This window comes from Hoplias malabaricus, chromosome 5 (genome assembly GCF_029633855.1).
Source record: "Hoplias malabaricus isolate fHopMal1 chromosome 5, fHopMal1.hap1, whole genome shotgun sequence".
Classification (NCBI taxonomy): Eukaryota; Metazoa; Chordata; class Actinopteri; order Characiformes; family Erythrinidae; genus Hoplias; species Hoplias malabaricus.
In genome coordinates, this window is record NC_089804.1 from 17,595,998 (window position 1) to 17,612,054 (window position 16,057).

Sequence of the window (16,057 nt, forward strand, 5' to 3'; positions counted from 1 at the left end):
GCTGGATTTTTTTTGAGCCACTTTGAATGCCTTTTGATAATTTGTCTTTGTGGTTTCTCCATTAGCGTCTGTTAAAGGCATAACAGCTGAAGTAGATGGTGAGTATTACAACAAATCTTTTCTTACAGAAGATTCAGTATGAAGCCCTTGATCTCCTGTGTCTATACCAATCAGTCAAAATTTAAAAACCAAGTCCTCATTTATACACCAATCATCCATGTTATGAGCTCCACTGATCATACAGGTGTACTGTGTAGTTCTACAAATATTACTTGTACACTTCTGATACAAGTGGTTCAGACACAGCAGTGCTGCCAGAGTTTTTAAATACTGTATTCACTCACTGTTCACTCTATTAGACACACCTTGTAGATAGGGCTGAACAATATGTACAGTATTTCTTAGTTTCTGTCGATAATTCTGATAACCATATGAACAATATAACAGACACTGCCAAGAACAATCAAGAAAAATGACATCACTGACTAACATAAACATGTTGGCTTTGTCAATATTAATATTTTAGACTACCTTAAAAATTGAGTGCAATGTGATCATCAATTAGTGAGCGATGCTGTAAATTATGTATACTGAAATATTGAAAATGTGTTTAGAATGTCATATCATTGTTGTTGAAATATTTATATTGCGATATATATTTATATTGAATTATTGTCCAGCCCTACTTGTAGGTATAATCAGATACAGTAGCTCATCTGTTTCTGCACAGTTTGAGTTGGTCATCCTTCATTAATGGGCACAGGATGCTGTTGGCTGGGTATTATTGGACTTTTCTCAATCTAGCAGCAGCACTCAAGTGTTTAAAAACTCCAGCAGCCCTGCTGTGTCTGATCTACTCATACCAGCACAACACACAATAACAAACCACCACCATGTCACTGTCACTACAGTGCTGAGAATGACCCACCAGCCAGATTGTCCTGACCGTGAAATGGGGATTATACAGTATGCAAAGCAACATATTGACTGCCGTTTGTAATTGTAGAACTACAAAGTTCTCCTATATGGTCAGTGGAGCAAAGAGAATGAACAGTGGTCATGAAGGAGGTCATTTTAAAGTTATGGCTGATTGATGTACATTCTTTAATTCATTCACCTCCTGTAACCGCTTCATCCTGGTCAGGGTGATCAGTTCACAGTATACATCAGGATATAAGTGCTCTGGTTATGGGATATCAGCCTTTTAGATGTTACTCGACCCCCTCAGAGAGCTGCATGTCGAAGCACTTTGCTGGAAAGCGGCACCAGCCATTTCCAAAAGTGTGAATGTGCTTATCTCTCCCAAAAGTTGCCCCATATTGTCTACAGACTTGTTGCTGTTTGCTTGAATGTCACTGAATAAGTGGATGAAGGCCCAGAAGTATTGCGCTAGCTGATGATTGATGCGCTGCTGTCAGGTTTAACCATGAGCAATAGTAACTTTCACTGCAGTGATGGGCTCAGATGGCTTGGTTTATGAGCTCAAAGAGTTGACACCAGTGTAAGATCTCCATTGTGGCTGTGTGAGACCTGCAGAAAGAGGCCATAAAAAAGAAGGATCTGCCTCAGTGAACACAGAAGATAGATGATCACTACCTTGTGTCACCTTCTAGTTGTGAAGAATGAGCTCCAGAAGGTCATTCAGTACAGGAAAACATACAAAGGGAAAAACACAGGCATCCAGCACTCCAAATTCAGCAAGGATCTGAAGGTAATTCTACGTTTTCAGATTGGAGTTGGTGTCATGACCTATAACTCAGTTTGAAGTAATGTATACATGTACTTGTTAATGCTCTTGTGGAAAATTTGGAGAAATCCTTGTCTGAAGAAATGTACTGGTATAATTTTATATTATGATACCAGAATGGCAGTTTATACTGTAGTATCTCCATTAGTCAAATAATCCACCTTAATTGTACTGTCATGGCAGAACTACTATATTGCTTGTCCTACCATAGATCCAGCCTACCCAGATCTTCAGGAACTCTGAATCTCCCTGATGAAGGAAACTTCAACCAGGAAGAACTGGGTGGCCTTGCCCTTAAGTGAGGGAACACTTTGCACCCTGAGGAACTTGAAGGAGTAGGGTGGCCTTGGCCTTAAAGGCAACAAATACTAAGCTGACCTTACAGCAAAACAATCTCCCCCATTTGTGTTCATTCAGAAACTCTTATGTTTTTTAGGTGGAATGGTGTGTTTAAATATGAATCAGACTGTAGCTCAGCCAGTGACACAGAGAGAGAGAGTCTGAGCCAGTTTAGATCGGGATGCTTAGTTTTCCTTCATTTACTGAGGCAGGGCTGCGTACAAACATCTGAGCTTTTTCCAGTATGCAAATGGTGAGGAATCATTCTCTGTAAAAAGTGTTTTGGATTAAAATGGCAAACATTGCCTTTAAGTGAGGGAACACATTGCATTCTATGCAACCCATAGGAGCAGGGTGACCTTATCTTTAAGCAAGTGAATGCCTCGAATCCTATGTAAACCTACAGGCAAGCATGAACCCACCAAGGCTGCCCTGCTCATTTGGGTTCTACAGGGTTTGAGGAATTCCCTCAGATAAAAGCAAAGCTGCCTTTTCCTTCCAACTTGGAGTGTCCTCTCACCAGAGGAGTCAATTTTGAGTTTTTGAATTTCAATTTTCCGTGGTGTCCAGGAGACGCTGGATGTGTAGTATCACAAGCAGAGCAGTGGTCTACATGTGATGAGCAGATTTTACAATGATCCTTGCCTTGAGCCTAAATAATGTGCGTAGGCTCTTTAAACTTACGTAAAAAGTTCTTCACACTCACACTGACACTCATTTTTACGAAAACTGTTCTTTTGATATCTCTTGAAATACTTTTTATGAGCTTCTTTTTAGACAGCTCAAGCAACTTGTTGGAATACTGTTAAACTTGGTGTGAGTGGCGCCTTGCTTAAATCTACCCAGCAATGCTCCCTACACAGCTGTTTTCTCAACATGTTCCTTTAGATAGTGTCGCCAGAATTCATTCACTCACTGTAAAAATGTCCTTTGATGCCAGACAGTAGGAAACAAGTGGCAGTAATAACAGCCTTAGAGGTCAATAGCACTCAGCATGCCAGCAGTGCTTCTTGGAGAATGAGAACGGTGGACTGAGAAGGCTTACCTCTGACTCCTGCTCTCCTGTTATCTCCGGCTCTAGTTGGCCATTGAGAAGTATGAGGCCGATCTGAAAGACCTGACGAAGAGGTGTGAGGAGATGAGGAAACTCTACACTGACATACTGGTAATCCCTGAGTTATTATTCCAATATCTTTTGTTGTGTTGCCCAGGGAGACGGATGGGCCAGGAGCCCCCTGTTTTGTGGAGATGGGCCTTCTGAATTGTTTCTCTGCTTATCTCTACAAGGTGGAAAGGGAGGGAGAGGGAGGGGTATAATTCAGCCAGCCCATTCCTCAAGGTTACTATACTTTATTTTCCCCACTCCGTGCTGTCAGACATGAGCCGAGCTGTGTAGTGATGTACATCCTGAGATACGCTGTCTATAACACTGATGCTTTACTAATACTTTATGAAACTGACATGACAGCTTTGAGACTTGCAGTGCTCATAAAACAATAAAACTACAATCCAGTGTCTGGGCATGGGCTCGGCAGCTTTCTACTGCATGGTTCTCAATGAGCTGAGCATTGCAGGATATTTGAAATAATTTGGATATATCTGTGCCATAGATATGGTAGTTATTGTACTTTGTATATCATCAAATAATATATAATTAAAACAATACTGGTTGGAAAAAAGTAAAATGATATAAAATGTATACAGACTTACACTGGTCATGTGTAGTCAGTCGCTTATCTGATATTTCCTACTTTAGATTTGTACTACAACTTAAACGCTAATGTAGCTAATAGACATGAAACTGTTACTGGTTTCACAGTACACCATAAAAACAATCCTGTTACTGGTGTCAGAGGAAACATAGCACAGTGACAGAGCCAGGGTGTTCTGCTCAATCTCAACTCCCAGTCTGAATCCACTCCCCAAGGGTCCTTGAAACAAGGGGTGGGGAGATTGGGAACCACACTGGAGCTCCTGAAGACTGAGGATTTGCTATGCCTGATGCTGATTCTCTTGTTAACACATGCGTGGCTGTAGAAATGTACTGGTTTGGTCATTTTGTTTCATTATTAATATCCAACAAGACGTTGCATTCAAGGAAAGAATGCATTCACCACCCTTTCCAACTTAAATCACACTTTTAATAATTATATATAAATAAATATATTTGAGTGCTTTTTCTCTAAACTTAAGTTGTGAAGTTCTGAGATTCCCTCTACCTTAAACAAAGCTCACTAACATTCTGTCGACAACATTACAAAAAATGGGAAAAAAAAGGGACCTCCATTTTGTTTATGCAGCAACCATTTCCACAAAAACAACAAAATTGAGGTTGTTCAGGTATGATCAAAACATCAACAAATCAGGTATGTTAAACAAAACCTAACATATATGATTACTAGCTTAATCTTACATGACTTTTTACAGGCAAACTGATAGACTGCAGAATATATTGTTCATTAGCATAAAACTTTTAAATGATTTTCTGTATCAGTACTTTTTGAACTTTTCAGCACATTATAAATATACAGTGATAATACTGATAATTGTGATCATTTTGGATTACAATGGCCAAAATGATCACAATTAGCAGGATATCAGGTATTTTCATATCTTTTTATGTCTAGTAGCTAATAAACAATGGGCCACACAAATTCACATACTGCAAATCTTTATGATATCTGACATCATTCATTCATTCATTCATTCATTATCTGAAAGTGCCTATCCAGTTCAGGGTCACAGCGACACTCACTCACACATTCGCTCACACACTCACACCTATGAACACTTGAGTAGCCAAACCACCTACGAACATGTTTTTGGATCATGGAAGGAAACCGGAGCACCCGGAGGAAACCCACGTGGACACGGGGAGAACTCCTCACAGACAGTCACTTGGGGCAGGACTTGAACCCACAATCTCCAGGTCCCTTGAGCTGTGTGACTACGACTACCTGCTGCACCACCATGCCGCCCTATATCTGACATAATGTTAGCTATAAAACTGGACAAAAGAAAAGGCTACTTTTGTTCATTTAACTATGCTATGGTTAGGTATTTGATGAAGATGTTTACAGTAAGCATAATGCAAATTCATTTATTCATTCATCGTTTGAACCGTTTATCCTGTTCAGCATTGTGGTAGGTCTGGAATTACTAATCCTTCGCAGAGTGACACACACTCACACATTCACTCACACCTAGGAACACTTTTTGAGTTGCCAGTCCACCTACCTACATGCGTTTTTGGACCATGGGAGGAAACTGGAGCACCCAGAGGAAACCCATGAGGACACAGTGAGAACACACCATACTTCTCACAGTCACTCTGAGTGGAGCTAAAACCCACAACCCCAGTTCTCTGGTGTTATGTGACAGTGACGTTACCTGTTGCGCCACCATGATCCTAATTGGTTCATCAAGGGTTCTTAGTTAAGGCAGTGGTTCTATTTAGAACCATGAGCTCTATATACAAGCATTACTATGGTGAACGTTTTTTATAGTCCTCTTTTTGACAATAGTTCTCGGTAGCACCAAAAATGGTTCTCCAATTGTCATCATGTCCAGCTTGTTACAATAGAGGAACCTTTTTGTGCTATAAAGAATTATTTCTAATAAGGTGATATATATACAACCATATATAACACATATTCCATCAATCTACAGAAATTATTTTACCATTCATAGAATATTTCCCCTGTGCAGAACCTTTTTACCATGCATAGAACAATTCCACCATATATATGTTCCTGTATAAAACCCATTAAATATATCCACTGTTTTTACAAAAGGTCCTTATAGATCCCTATTTTTGTAAGGGTGTGGGTGTAATTTATCACTTTATCATCTGAATCAAAAGCAGCCCTGACACCCACTGGTTTAGTTTTTCTTTGCTATCAGACTAGGTCATGCACATATTGTTATGCAGGGTTTGTTAACCCTTATTCAAATTCCTGTTGCTTTTATGGAGGCACTTTTTTACATCTGCCCTGCTTGGTGCAGCAAGTCCAGAATTGGGTTTTCAGAGATGCCTCATGCTTTCTACCATTCTCACACAGAAAAAGTACAGACACAAAGTGAACAGTACCCCCCCCCCCCACACACACACACTCCGCCTGTAATGTACATTTCCCAACCGTCCCAATTTCCTCCAGGACTATCCATCATCTCTAAAAGTGTTATTGGTCTTCTGTGAGAGTTTGGGCTGGTGAGAGTGTGACAGTGGTGAGAGGTAAGCCAGTAGCCAGGGAAAGGGAATTGCTTTAGTTCCACAATTACAGCCCAAACTTTGGGCCCACAGCACCAATAAAAGAAAGCAACTCGGGTCAGCCGGAGCTGGACAAAGACAGACAGAGAGCAAAAGTAAGAGAGACACACAGAGAATTGAGCAGCAGAAGCGAGCCAGGTTGTGGGGGAGGGGGGGGGGGCAGAGAGAGAGGGATGAGAGGAGTGTGGACATTACACTGCTCATGACTCCTGCTGTATCGGTAGCAGAATGGCCTTTCCCATGTTCCTCGGGGGCTTTGAATGTTCCACCATGTTGTGATTGTTCAGGGCCAGGTCTGGGGGTCTGTAAGGTGAGGCTAGACAATTGGTCTGGGTTTGCTGCTTACAAAGATTCTATTACAGAAAAGTGATTTGTGCAATGAGGAATGGGAGCACAAATGCAATATATTAATATTATTATTTATTAATATTATTTAATATGTACATGAACAAATTTGCAGTACAAGGAAGAGAATATTCATCAACAAATTGTTGCGCACTGACAGCTCTAACAGCTTCTTCCTTTAGGAGATCTTTTGGGAACATTAGATGGAATATTGCTGTGAGGATTTGATTGGCTTCGGCCACTAGAATGTAAGGTCAGATATTAATGTTGGGTGATTAGTTCTGAATCACAACAGTCGACCCAGTCTCATTACAAAAGTACTGGATGGAGGTCAAGAACTTCACAGAACAGTTTCACTGCTGTATAACCTGGTATACCTATCCGTGCATTGAGCATGGTGGCCTCATGTGCAGCTGCTCCAATGCATCCAATTCCATTTCATGCTTTGTGTTGAGATTTTACCAGCTTACAACTTTATGTATTCAAGTTGCGTCTTAAGTTAAATGCACTAAGCATGCAATGTAGGTAGCACTGTATTTTTACAGATTGGTAAATAATAACAATAGTAATAATGGTAATAATAAGATAATTAGGCTGGGTTTACCCATGAGAGAAATGTCAGATTCCAAGTTGTTGGTAAATAATTAATCTGTTATTATTACTATTAATAATAATAATAATAATAATAATAATAATAATATCATACTATATATTATATAAGTTTGAACCCTAGTCATCTGTTCTTTCTGATCAGAGCTGGGTATCTTAGAACATAAGACTCTTATTATCCTGAAGAGAGGATGCTATTATCACATGTTAGACAAAGTGAGAAACAAGATGAAGTAAAAGAGTGTGTAATTTACAGCTCTAACCCTGTGTAGTTTCACTGTAATTTTAGGCATTAAGTAGAATGAGCATTTTACTACTGCACTGTTTGGGACAATAATAAAAATGTTCATAATAAATAAATAATAATAATAATAACACTGATAGTTCATTCATTCATTCAGATAATTTTACGTTACAGATAATGAATGAATGAATGAACACTGATAGTACACAATTAGTTACAGCTGCAATCATTATTTACTAAAAACTACAAAACCGATAGTCTGGGTAAAAAACCCAACTAATTAAAGTAACATTATCATGTTATTACATATATATAAGCAATCTGTAAAATGAACCATACAGCCTATTTGTGAAATACTGTAAACAAGGAAAGGTGCAGGTTCAAAATTAATTCTTAATTAATTTCTTAATTTAAGTTACCTGTCTGTTTTCTTTTCTTCTCAGGTGAAATTTGGTGAGCCATTGGACCAGGATTCTCAAGAACTATTTGGCTGGGTTTGCCAGTTTATCAACGAATTTAAAAGGATACATTCAGAACTAACAAGCTGAGATTTTCACGTGTGTGTGTGTGTGTGTGTGTGTGTGTGTGTACACTTATTATTTAAGTTGCCATGCAACATACGATCATGAAACCAGACATACACACTTAAAAGTATGGTTCCACAAGAGTTGTTTATTATAGGAAAATGTTTTATATAGATCCCTAAACACTTGAAGAACCTTTTGCATGATTACATGGTTCATTGCAACATGAAGGGGTTCTTCAAATTGCTGGTGAATGGGCTGTATATGGTCCTATATAGCACTTTTAAGAACAGGGTTCTTTATGGCACCAAAAGAGGGATTGGTACAATGTCAAGTTTGTTACAATATAACAGGGGTCACCAATCTTATCTACAAAGGGCCAGTGTGGTTGCAGGTTTTCATTCCAACCAAACAGGAGCACACCCTGTATAACTATGTAAAGAAGGAAACTAGTTGATCAGACAAGTAGAATCAGGTGTGCTCCTGCTTAATTGGAATGAAAACCTGCAGCCACACCGGCTCTTTGATGATAAGATTGGTGACCCATGCAATAGGAGAACCATTTTTGGTGCCATATAGAACCCTTTTCTAAAAGAAGGACCCATTCATGATGCCAGGAACCATTTAATCATGCAAAAGGAACTTTGAGTTTTTAGGGTTCTATATAGCACCGTATTTACTAAAGAACCCTTGAAGAACCATCATTTTTAAGTAGCTACCTTCTCAAGCATATCATGGAAGGTGTGTCAGGTCCACTGGCCATAGGAATGTCGGTATGGACTGAAGGACAAGGTGTTTTGTGAGCCGCCTAATCTGAAGGGGTTCATGGGAGGGATTTGCTGGATCTTTTCCCACAGTGGCGTTTAAATTGATTTGGAGGCAGATTTACTGAAAGGCAGCTCTCTGACTCCAGTCCATAACAAAGAGCCATGCTAGATGCACTGCTAGCTCAGTAGAAAATGCTCACATAGATCGCTTGTTACTTCTTGGAGAGCTCTTTCAGTGGACGTCATTGGGCTGTATAAGACGAACAGGGGCTGCCAAGCTGCCAGCGGCTCCACAGCTGGTCAGCATTGAGGGAGCTCTCCAGCGGCCAGAGCCAGCTGAACCCCATCCACGCGCATTTCTCCAGACACTCCAAACCCTCCCTCCCCGGCTCAAAGTACGAACGTGACGGCTTTTCTGGCCTGTTTGGAAATGGCTTGACAGCTATGGAGCTGGGTGACATCTGTGGCAGCCCCTAGTTTAAAGACCGCTCCTTTTTTGTTCCTCTCCTTCTTTCACACGAGCCACGTTGCTGGATCTCAGCGCTAAGCCGCGCTTTAGAAGGACTCTGATTGATTTTGTCTGCGACTTGAGCGACCCCAGGGGTCCATGCATCGTACATTTTAAACAGACGTGAAAGAGCAGGGAGAGGACAGACAGGCATTTGTTCTAAAGCAATGCTCCAGTGAGTTTCATGCTAGAGTCAGCTGCATCTGTATCATACAAAAGAATTACACAGACAGTAGTTTTAGTGGCTACACATGACAGGTTACATTGAAAAGCACAGAAGTGGTCTGATCTATATAGAATTGTGATGTGCAGTGTACAAAATCTCACATTATAGTCTTACACAATATCAACCATTAAATATCATAAATGGGGGGTGGTGGTGGGGGTGGGGTGGTCTAATAGTGTTGTCCCCCATAGTAAGCATTGTAAACATACTATAACAAACTATAATTTTGCAAATAATAAATAGCAATATGCATTAAAGAAAATTTTTAATTTTTGAAGGTTTGCATTACCCCCCTTTCATACACCTACACTGCCTCCACTACCATGACGGGACTGGCAAGGTCAATGTATTTTAATATTGGGCTTTTTTCTTTGAAATTGCTTACAAATGTTAGTCATTGGTTTGTGTGCCTTTGGTTACTTGGTTTTCAGTTTCTAATTCTGCAGTAGAAAAACAGAGAACACCACATTTCCCAATTTGGAATGATATATAAAGAAAGGCACACAGATATTTCTGAGACCCTGCTCAAGCTGTGTTCACTTTCTCTGTTCACAGAGTTGCTGGCTGTTTTAACCAAGACCGTTCCAGAGCCATAGTTAAATGGATCAGTCATGGTTAATCCACACTTTACAGTGGGTTCAGATGACAATATATTATTCACTTTGATATGATTGAGGACTTTGTATATTCAGACTCTCTGAGTCATTATCCAAGTGTTGATCCTGATTCCTATATACTCAGTAAATTGAATTACTGGGAGTTGACTCCTCATCATTAAATATGTTAAGAATTTATTCTGCCTGCTGCAAGCTGATTTGGAAGCACACTCTGAAAATAATTTTGCATATTATACACCAGTATCTGGCCCATGTTGCAGGACTGTGAAGAAGAAACAGTTTTTCTATTGCAGGAGTAGAAACATTAAACCAAATAACAAAAGGCCTGTATCCATCCACAAGTTGCACTTTTTTGAAAGTAATTCAGGCTTGTTCATCTGATCTTGTTCCTCTCCAATATACCTGTTTAATACAGAGAAACTGCCAGTGTGTTCTGCCGAAGCTGGTTTATTTGTCAGTCAGCCATGATGGTTTTACATTAAGAATCTGTTAGATGAGACCATGTCATGTTTAATGTGCAGGTCATTGTTGGTATTACCGATTGAACATACAACCTGTAGCCTTAAAACCACAGTACTTTGGCGTCCTACTCCTGAGCAATTTTACCGTTTATTGTCCCCCTAACACTGAAAAGCAATGTATGCACCTACACAGACACAAAACAGTTCACGCACTCTAGTAATGGAATAAAATTGAAATGATTAAATTACCATGTTTATATTCCATATGTCTTTGGCATCTTCTCAGGCCCAGCGGGAGTTTTATAATGCTCAAACCTTCATCTCAGCCTGGCAAACTAAATCCCCCTCTTCCAGAGACAAGATGCACAATCTGTGAGTCCGCAGAATGTCACAACAACAGCGTGCACAAAGATGAAGTAAAACTTGATATGGCAATATGCCGTGGTATTTTGAGATATTTTGCAAAGGTGGGTAATATTTCCCATTCAGGACAGAATGGGTCTTTAACACCATGATCTGCTTATGAGTTCTCTTTATGAAACGAGATCAAATATGTAAGAGTTTGTATCAATTTGAAGGTGTTTCACTATGGAAATGGGAAGAAAATATTCTAAATATTCTTGTGACCAGTGCTTAATTTTGAAATGATAAGATATTAGAACATTAAATACTGATGGATCCAGCAAGTTAAAGGATCACTATGTAATATTTGTACCTTGAAATTACAGCGTATAAATCACTGTGATTCTTCACTGGCCTGTAATAGGGAGAATAGGGCCTCTGCTAATTTGCTACTCAGGGATCAGTACTGCAAAAACTGCACTATGTAACTTTTGGAAGAGAGTAGGAAACAACCCCACTCCCTTCCCCTCCCCACTGAGGTAAAAAAAATGTTACTTAGTGCTCCTTTAATTGAGGATTTTGTGGACACAGCTCAGAAGTATTCCATATTGTTTATATAAAGTCTAAAATTCAAATAATCTACCTTGCCAAAAAAGAAAAAAAACATTGAAAAAAGCGCAATAATATTTTTCACTCATTGTCTATTTGATCAACTGTTTTCACTATACAGGTGCTAATGTGTAGGTCTGCAGTAACAAATTCTAGACCATATTTGTTAACCCCATTTACCCTATTCTTCAGTGGTCAAGACCCCCAGAGCGCAGGTGCTGCTGTATCTGATCCACTTGTATTCAGCACAATGCAGAACACACTAACACATCACCATCACATCGGAGTCACTGCAGCACTGCGAATGATTCTCCATCCAAATCATACCTGCACTGTGGGGGTCCTGTGCATTGAAGAACAGGGTGAAATTACATTCTGTTAATCTTGTCTCATTCATTCAGCTTCTGCAACTGCTTCATCCTGTTCAGACCTGCAAAGGGTCCAGAGCCCACCTGGATTCAGTGGGTGGAAGGGTAGGAACACACCCTGGAAGTGGCGACAGTATATAAAAGGGGAATCACACACTCACTCTCAAAGAAAAGAAAACAGCAGAACTGGCGGAAACCCACACAGGCAGAGGGAGAATACACTAAACCCCTCAAAGACAGTGACCTGAGGCAAGGATTAAACCCATGACCCTGAGACCTTGGAGCTGTGTGTTAGTGCCGACATGCCACATTAATTAGGCACTAAGTGCTGCTACGCTTCTACTGCAGTCACTCATGTTATACACCCACCCCCATCCATCCACCACTCAGAGTGTGAGGACTTTTAACAGGCTCAACAACAGCAGGTGCGTGATAAAATAACACGAAATTAATCATATTTTGCTCCATAATATGAATCTAGGTTGTCCTTTTTCAGTAACAGCTGCTACTTTTTCTGAAAAGGCTTTACACTTAATGTGTGAACATTTCTGTGCAGATTGGACTGTATTCAGCTTTGAAAACTTAAATGAGGGCAGAGCGTAGGGCAACACTGGGCATTGAGCAAAGTCACTTGTTTCCTTCTCCTTGTCCTTAACTTTCCCCTCTGTCCTAGTCAGGGTCCAGAGACACCACCCACAGCCAGCTTCCCATGGACAGCAACACATTGTTAGTCTGAGCGGATTACTAAAAGAGGGATGTTATTTCTTCCGCTGGAATCATCCCACCTGTCAAACCTCAGTGGCGGGTTTCAATCACGCACTCCTGCTATCTGCTTGTTTTCCTCTAGGGTGCTCAGGCGTAGCCTCGTTACCATGCCTTTTGTTTTATATAACTGGCTTATGACTGACTTCTGTTCTGGGGTGTCAACAGGGAGACGTCATGGCTTGTTGTGTTGTTGTGCTTTTCATTATGATTATTATTTATGTCTGTGTTGTATTTCAGGAGGAACAAAGCTGAAGGGTTTAACCTATATAGGTGGCTTTGGTAGAGAGTGAAATCTGAAGTGTATGGGGTAATCGGGGACTGGTGGTGTTCTCTGCCTGCCATTCATTCTGCACAGGCCAATAGGAGAAATGGTACAAACATGGTAAATTAAGGTCTATGCATTTATGGTGGAGTAATGGTTTAAATGTTAAAGCATGCTGAGATTGTATTGTGGATTTGCATTGTATTTCAAGCATGGTGCTTATGGATTTTAACCTCAAAATAAGTTTTATATGAAAATTATATAGCAGGTATGCAGTAGAGGTATTGCTAACATTTGAGTATGCTGTAATTAGTTTTGTGGTTAAAGGGATATTTGAATGTTTTTACATTCTTTGCAGGTGTAGAAATGGGAAAAAAAACAGGGTGTTGTTCAACCCCCATCACCCCAGTAACTAATCTAAGTACAAAAAGCATAGAAATTTGTGTTTGATAGATTATTTCTTTGTTGTAACAATGCTTCTTGGCAATCAATCTTTTATACAGTGGAAAAGTCTGTTAATTTCCCTTTTAAATGGTGCTACATTTGTAAGGAGCATGCATTTGTGGGAGGAGCAGTAGAGCTGAGTATGTGGGTTGTGCCTATGGAAAATTTGCAAATCCTTTCTGCCAATGCCAAACAGCTTGTTTTGCTGTTGCTATTGACACTTGTTTTGAGCTTATGGTACCCCCAATTGGCAGCACCTGTGAGCATGGGCCCTGCTACAGTGGTCAATAGGCGTCTGCTCTAAGAATGCTGGTGTTTTGCAAAACCAGCTTGAGGCATTATTTGGAGTGAGCCCTAGTACCATCTCCAAATTGAAGGCTAAGTTCCATATAACAGAGGGTGTCAGAGACAGGCAGCGAAGTGGGCGTCCCAAGATGACGACACCCCAAGAAGATTGTTTCCTCACCCTGTCAGCTCTTAGGTAACGTAGTCTTCAACAGATTTGCAGTCAAGGTTTGAAGGATGCTATGGCCGATGGCTCTCTGCCCAGACAATTCAGAACAGACTGCACGCAGCCAATCTCCGGTCTCATCGGGCTGCCAGGAGGCTTGTCATGACTGCCCTACATCGTCTGGCCGTTCAGTGATGGGTCCAGATTTTGTCTACGGCAGTTGGATTGTAAGGTCAAAGTGTGGAGAATATGCGGAGAATGATATGCTGATTGCTGCACCAAGAGAGTAAAATTTTTTGGTGGAGGCACTATGATGTTGTGGGGCGGCACCTCTCTCACTAGAAAAACGAGGCTTGTCATCATTGGAGGCAATCTCAATGTAAAGAGATATTGAGATTAAATTATGCAACCAGTGGCAATCCAACAGTCTGGGACAGAACTCTCCAAGATGACAAGGCTCACCCTCACAGAACAGGGTTTATCAGAGACAACCTCCAGAATTTGGCAGTGGAGAGGAGGGAATGGCCTGCCAGCAGTCCTGAACTCAACCACATTGAACACTTGTAGGATCAGCTTGGGCATGCTGTTTGTGCCAGAATGACCAACACAACCATGTTGGCTGACTTGCGACAAATGCTGGTTGAAGAATGTGATGCCATCCTACAGCAGTGTGTGACCAAGCTGGTGACCAGCATGAGGAGGAAGTACCAGGCTGTTGTGGCTGTGTATGGTTCTTCCACACGCTACTGAGATTCCTGTTTGTTAAATGAATAAATTGTTAAATTGCCAATATGTCTTGTTTCTTCAAACTTCAATCGTCCTGTCCACCAAATGATAAATGAGTGAATAACAGAATAAGGTGTTAGGCATTGGCAGAGAGGTTTTGGCAACTTTTTCATGGATTCAACCCACATATTCAGCTCTACTGCTCATCCCACAAATGCATGGGGGACCATTTAAAAGGGAAAATAACAGGCTTTCCAACAGTATGAGATTTATTATCAAGAATACAACAAAGAAATAATCTACCAAACACAAATTTACTTACGGTGGCGCAGCAGGTACAGTCACACAACTCCAGGGTCCTGGAGGTTGTGGGTTCAAGTTCCTCTCCCGGTGACTGTCTGTGAGGAGTTTGGTGTGTTCTCTCTGTGGCTGCATGGGTTTCCTCCAGCTGCTCCGGTATCCAACCATGGTCCAAAAACACACATTAGTAGGTGGTATTGGCTACTCAAAAGTGTCCATATGAGTGAGTGAATGTGTGAGTATGTGTCACCCTGCAAAGAACACCCCCCCTTGCTCCCACCTTGCACCCAGGCGTTTAGGCTCCGGACCCAGTGTGACCCTGAATTGGATAAGCAGTTTCAGACTATGAATGAATGAATGGTAATATACACTGAAAAACCTGTGGTAATTATAGATGCAAAAAGTTCACATTTTAAGTTTTGAAGGTTTGCATTCCCCCTTCATAGTCCTCACAGTAGTTTGCTACTGCCTATACTACTGAGAGCATCAGGTCAGTGCTGAAAAACTGGGAACTACAGCTCTGCTTTTAGATACAACTATGTTAGCACCGTGTCCAGGAGAACCTACATTTCATTCTCCCTCAACACAGATTCATTTTTTATACATAAAAGTAATTCTTTATTCATAAAAATCACATTAGATAATTTTATATAAATTAACAATAACATAAAAAAGTGTAAACAAATATGAGTCCTAAATAAGCAATTCTATGACATTTTGACTGGACATCTGATAATGTAAAAAGGACAAGACTGTCTTTTAGAATCTTAGACCAATAATAATTTTTCCCTTCAGATCGTATTGTAATTAATGAACAATTTAAAATAATACAATTATTGTAAACTGGCAATACAGTATAGAAAAAATAAATTGACCGATTCTGCTTTGACATTGTTCAAAAAGGCTATTGAAAGGCACTGACAGTCCTGGTAGCAGTTGGCTTAATATAAACTGGATTCCAAAAAAGTTGGGACACTAAACAAATTGTGAATAAAAACTGAATGCAATGATGTGGAGATGGCAAATGTCAATATTTTGTTCGTAATAGAACATAGATGACAGATCAGAAGTTTAATCTGAGTAAATGTGACATTTTAAAGGAAAAATATGTTGATTCAAAATTTCAGTGTCAA

General features: G+C 40.2%; 1 protein-coding gene across 1 annotated transcript in view; it reads left to right on the forward strand.

The window, feature by feature from the left end:
• Positions 1–8,307, forward strand: part of LOC136697271 (uncharacterized) — a 60,610-nt gene extending 52,303 nt beyond the window's left edge. Inside the window, exons 13-16 of the mRNA XM_066672308.1 lie at positions 66–98; positions 1,614–1,711; positions 3,168–3,251; positions 7,998–8,307. Coding sequence (XP_066528405.1) covers positions 66–98; positions 1,614–1,711; positions 3,168–3,251; positions 7,998–8,102 — 320 coding nt within the window. The 3' untranslated portion in view covers positions 8,103–8,307. The remainder of the gene's footprint in view (positions 1–65; positions 99–1,613; positions 1,712–3,167; positions 3,252–7,997) is intronic.
• Positions 8,308–16,057: the final 7,750 nt, after the last annotated feature.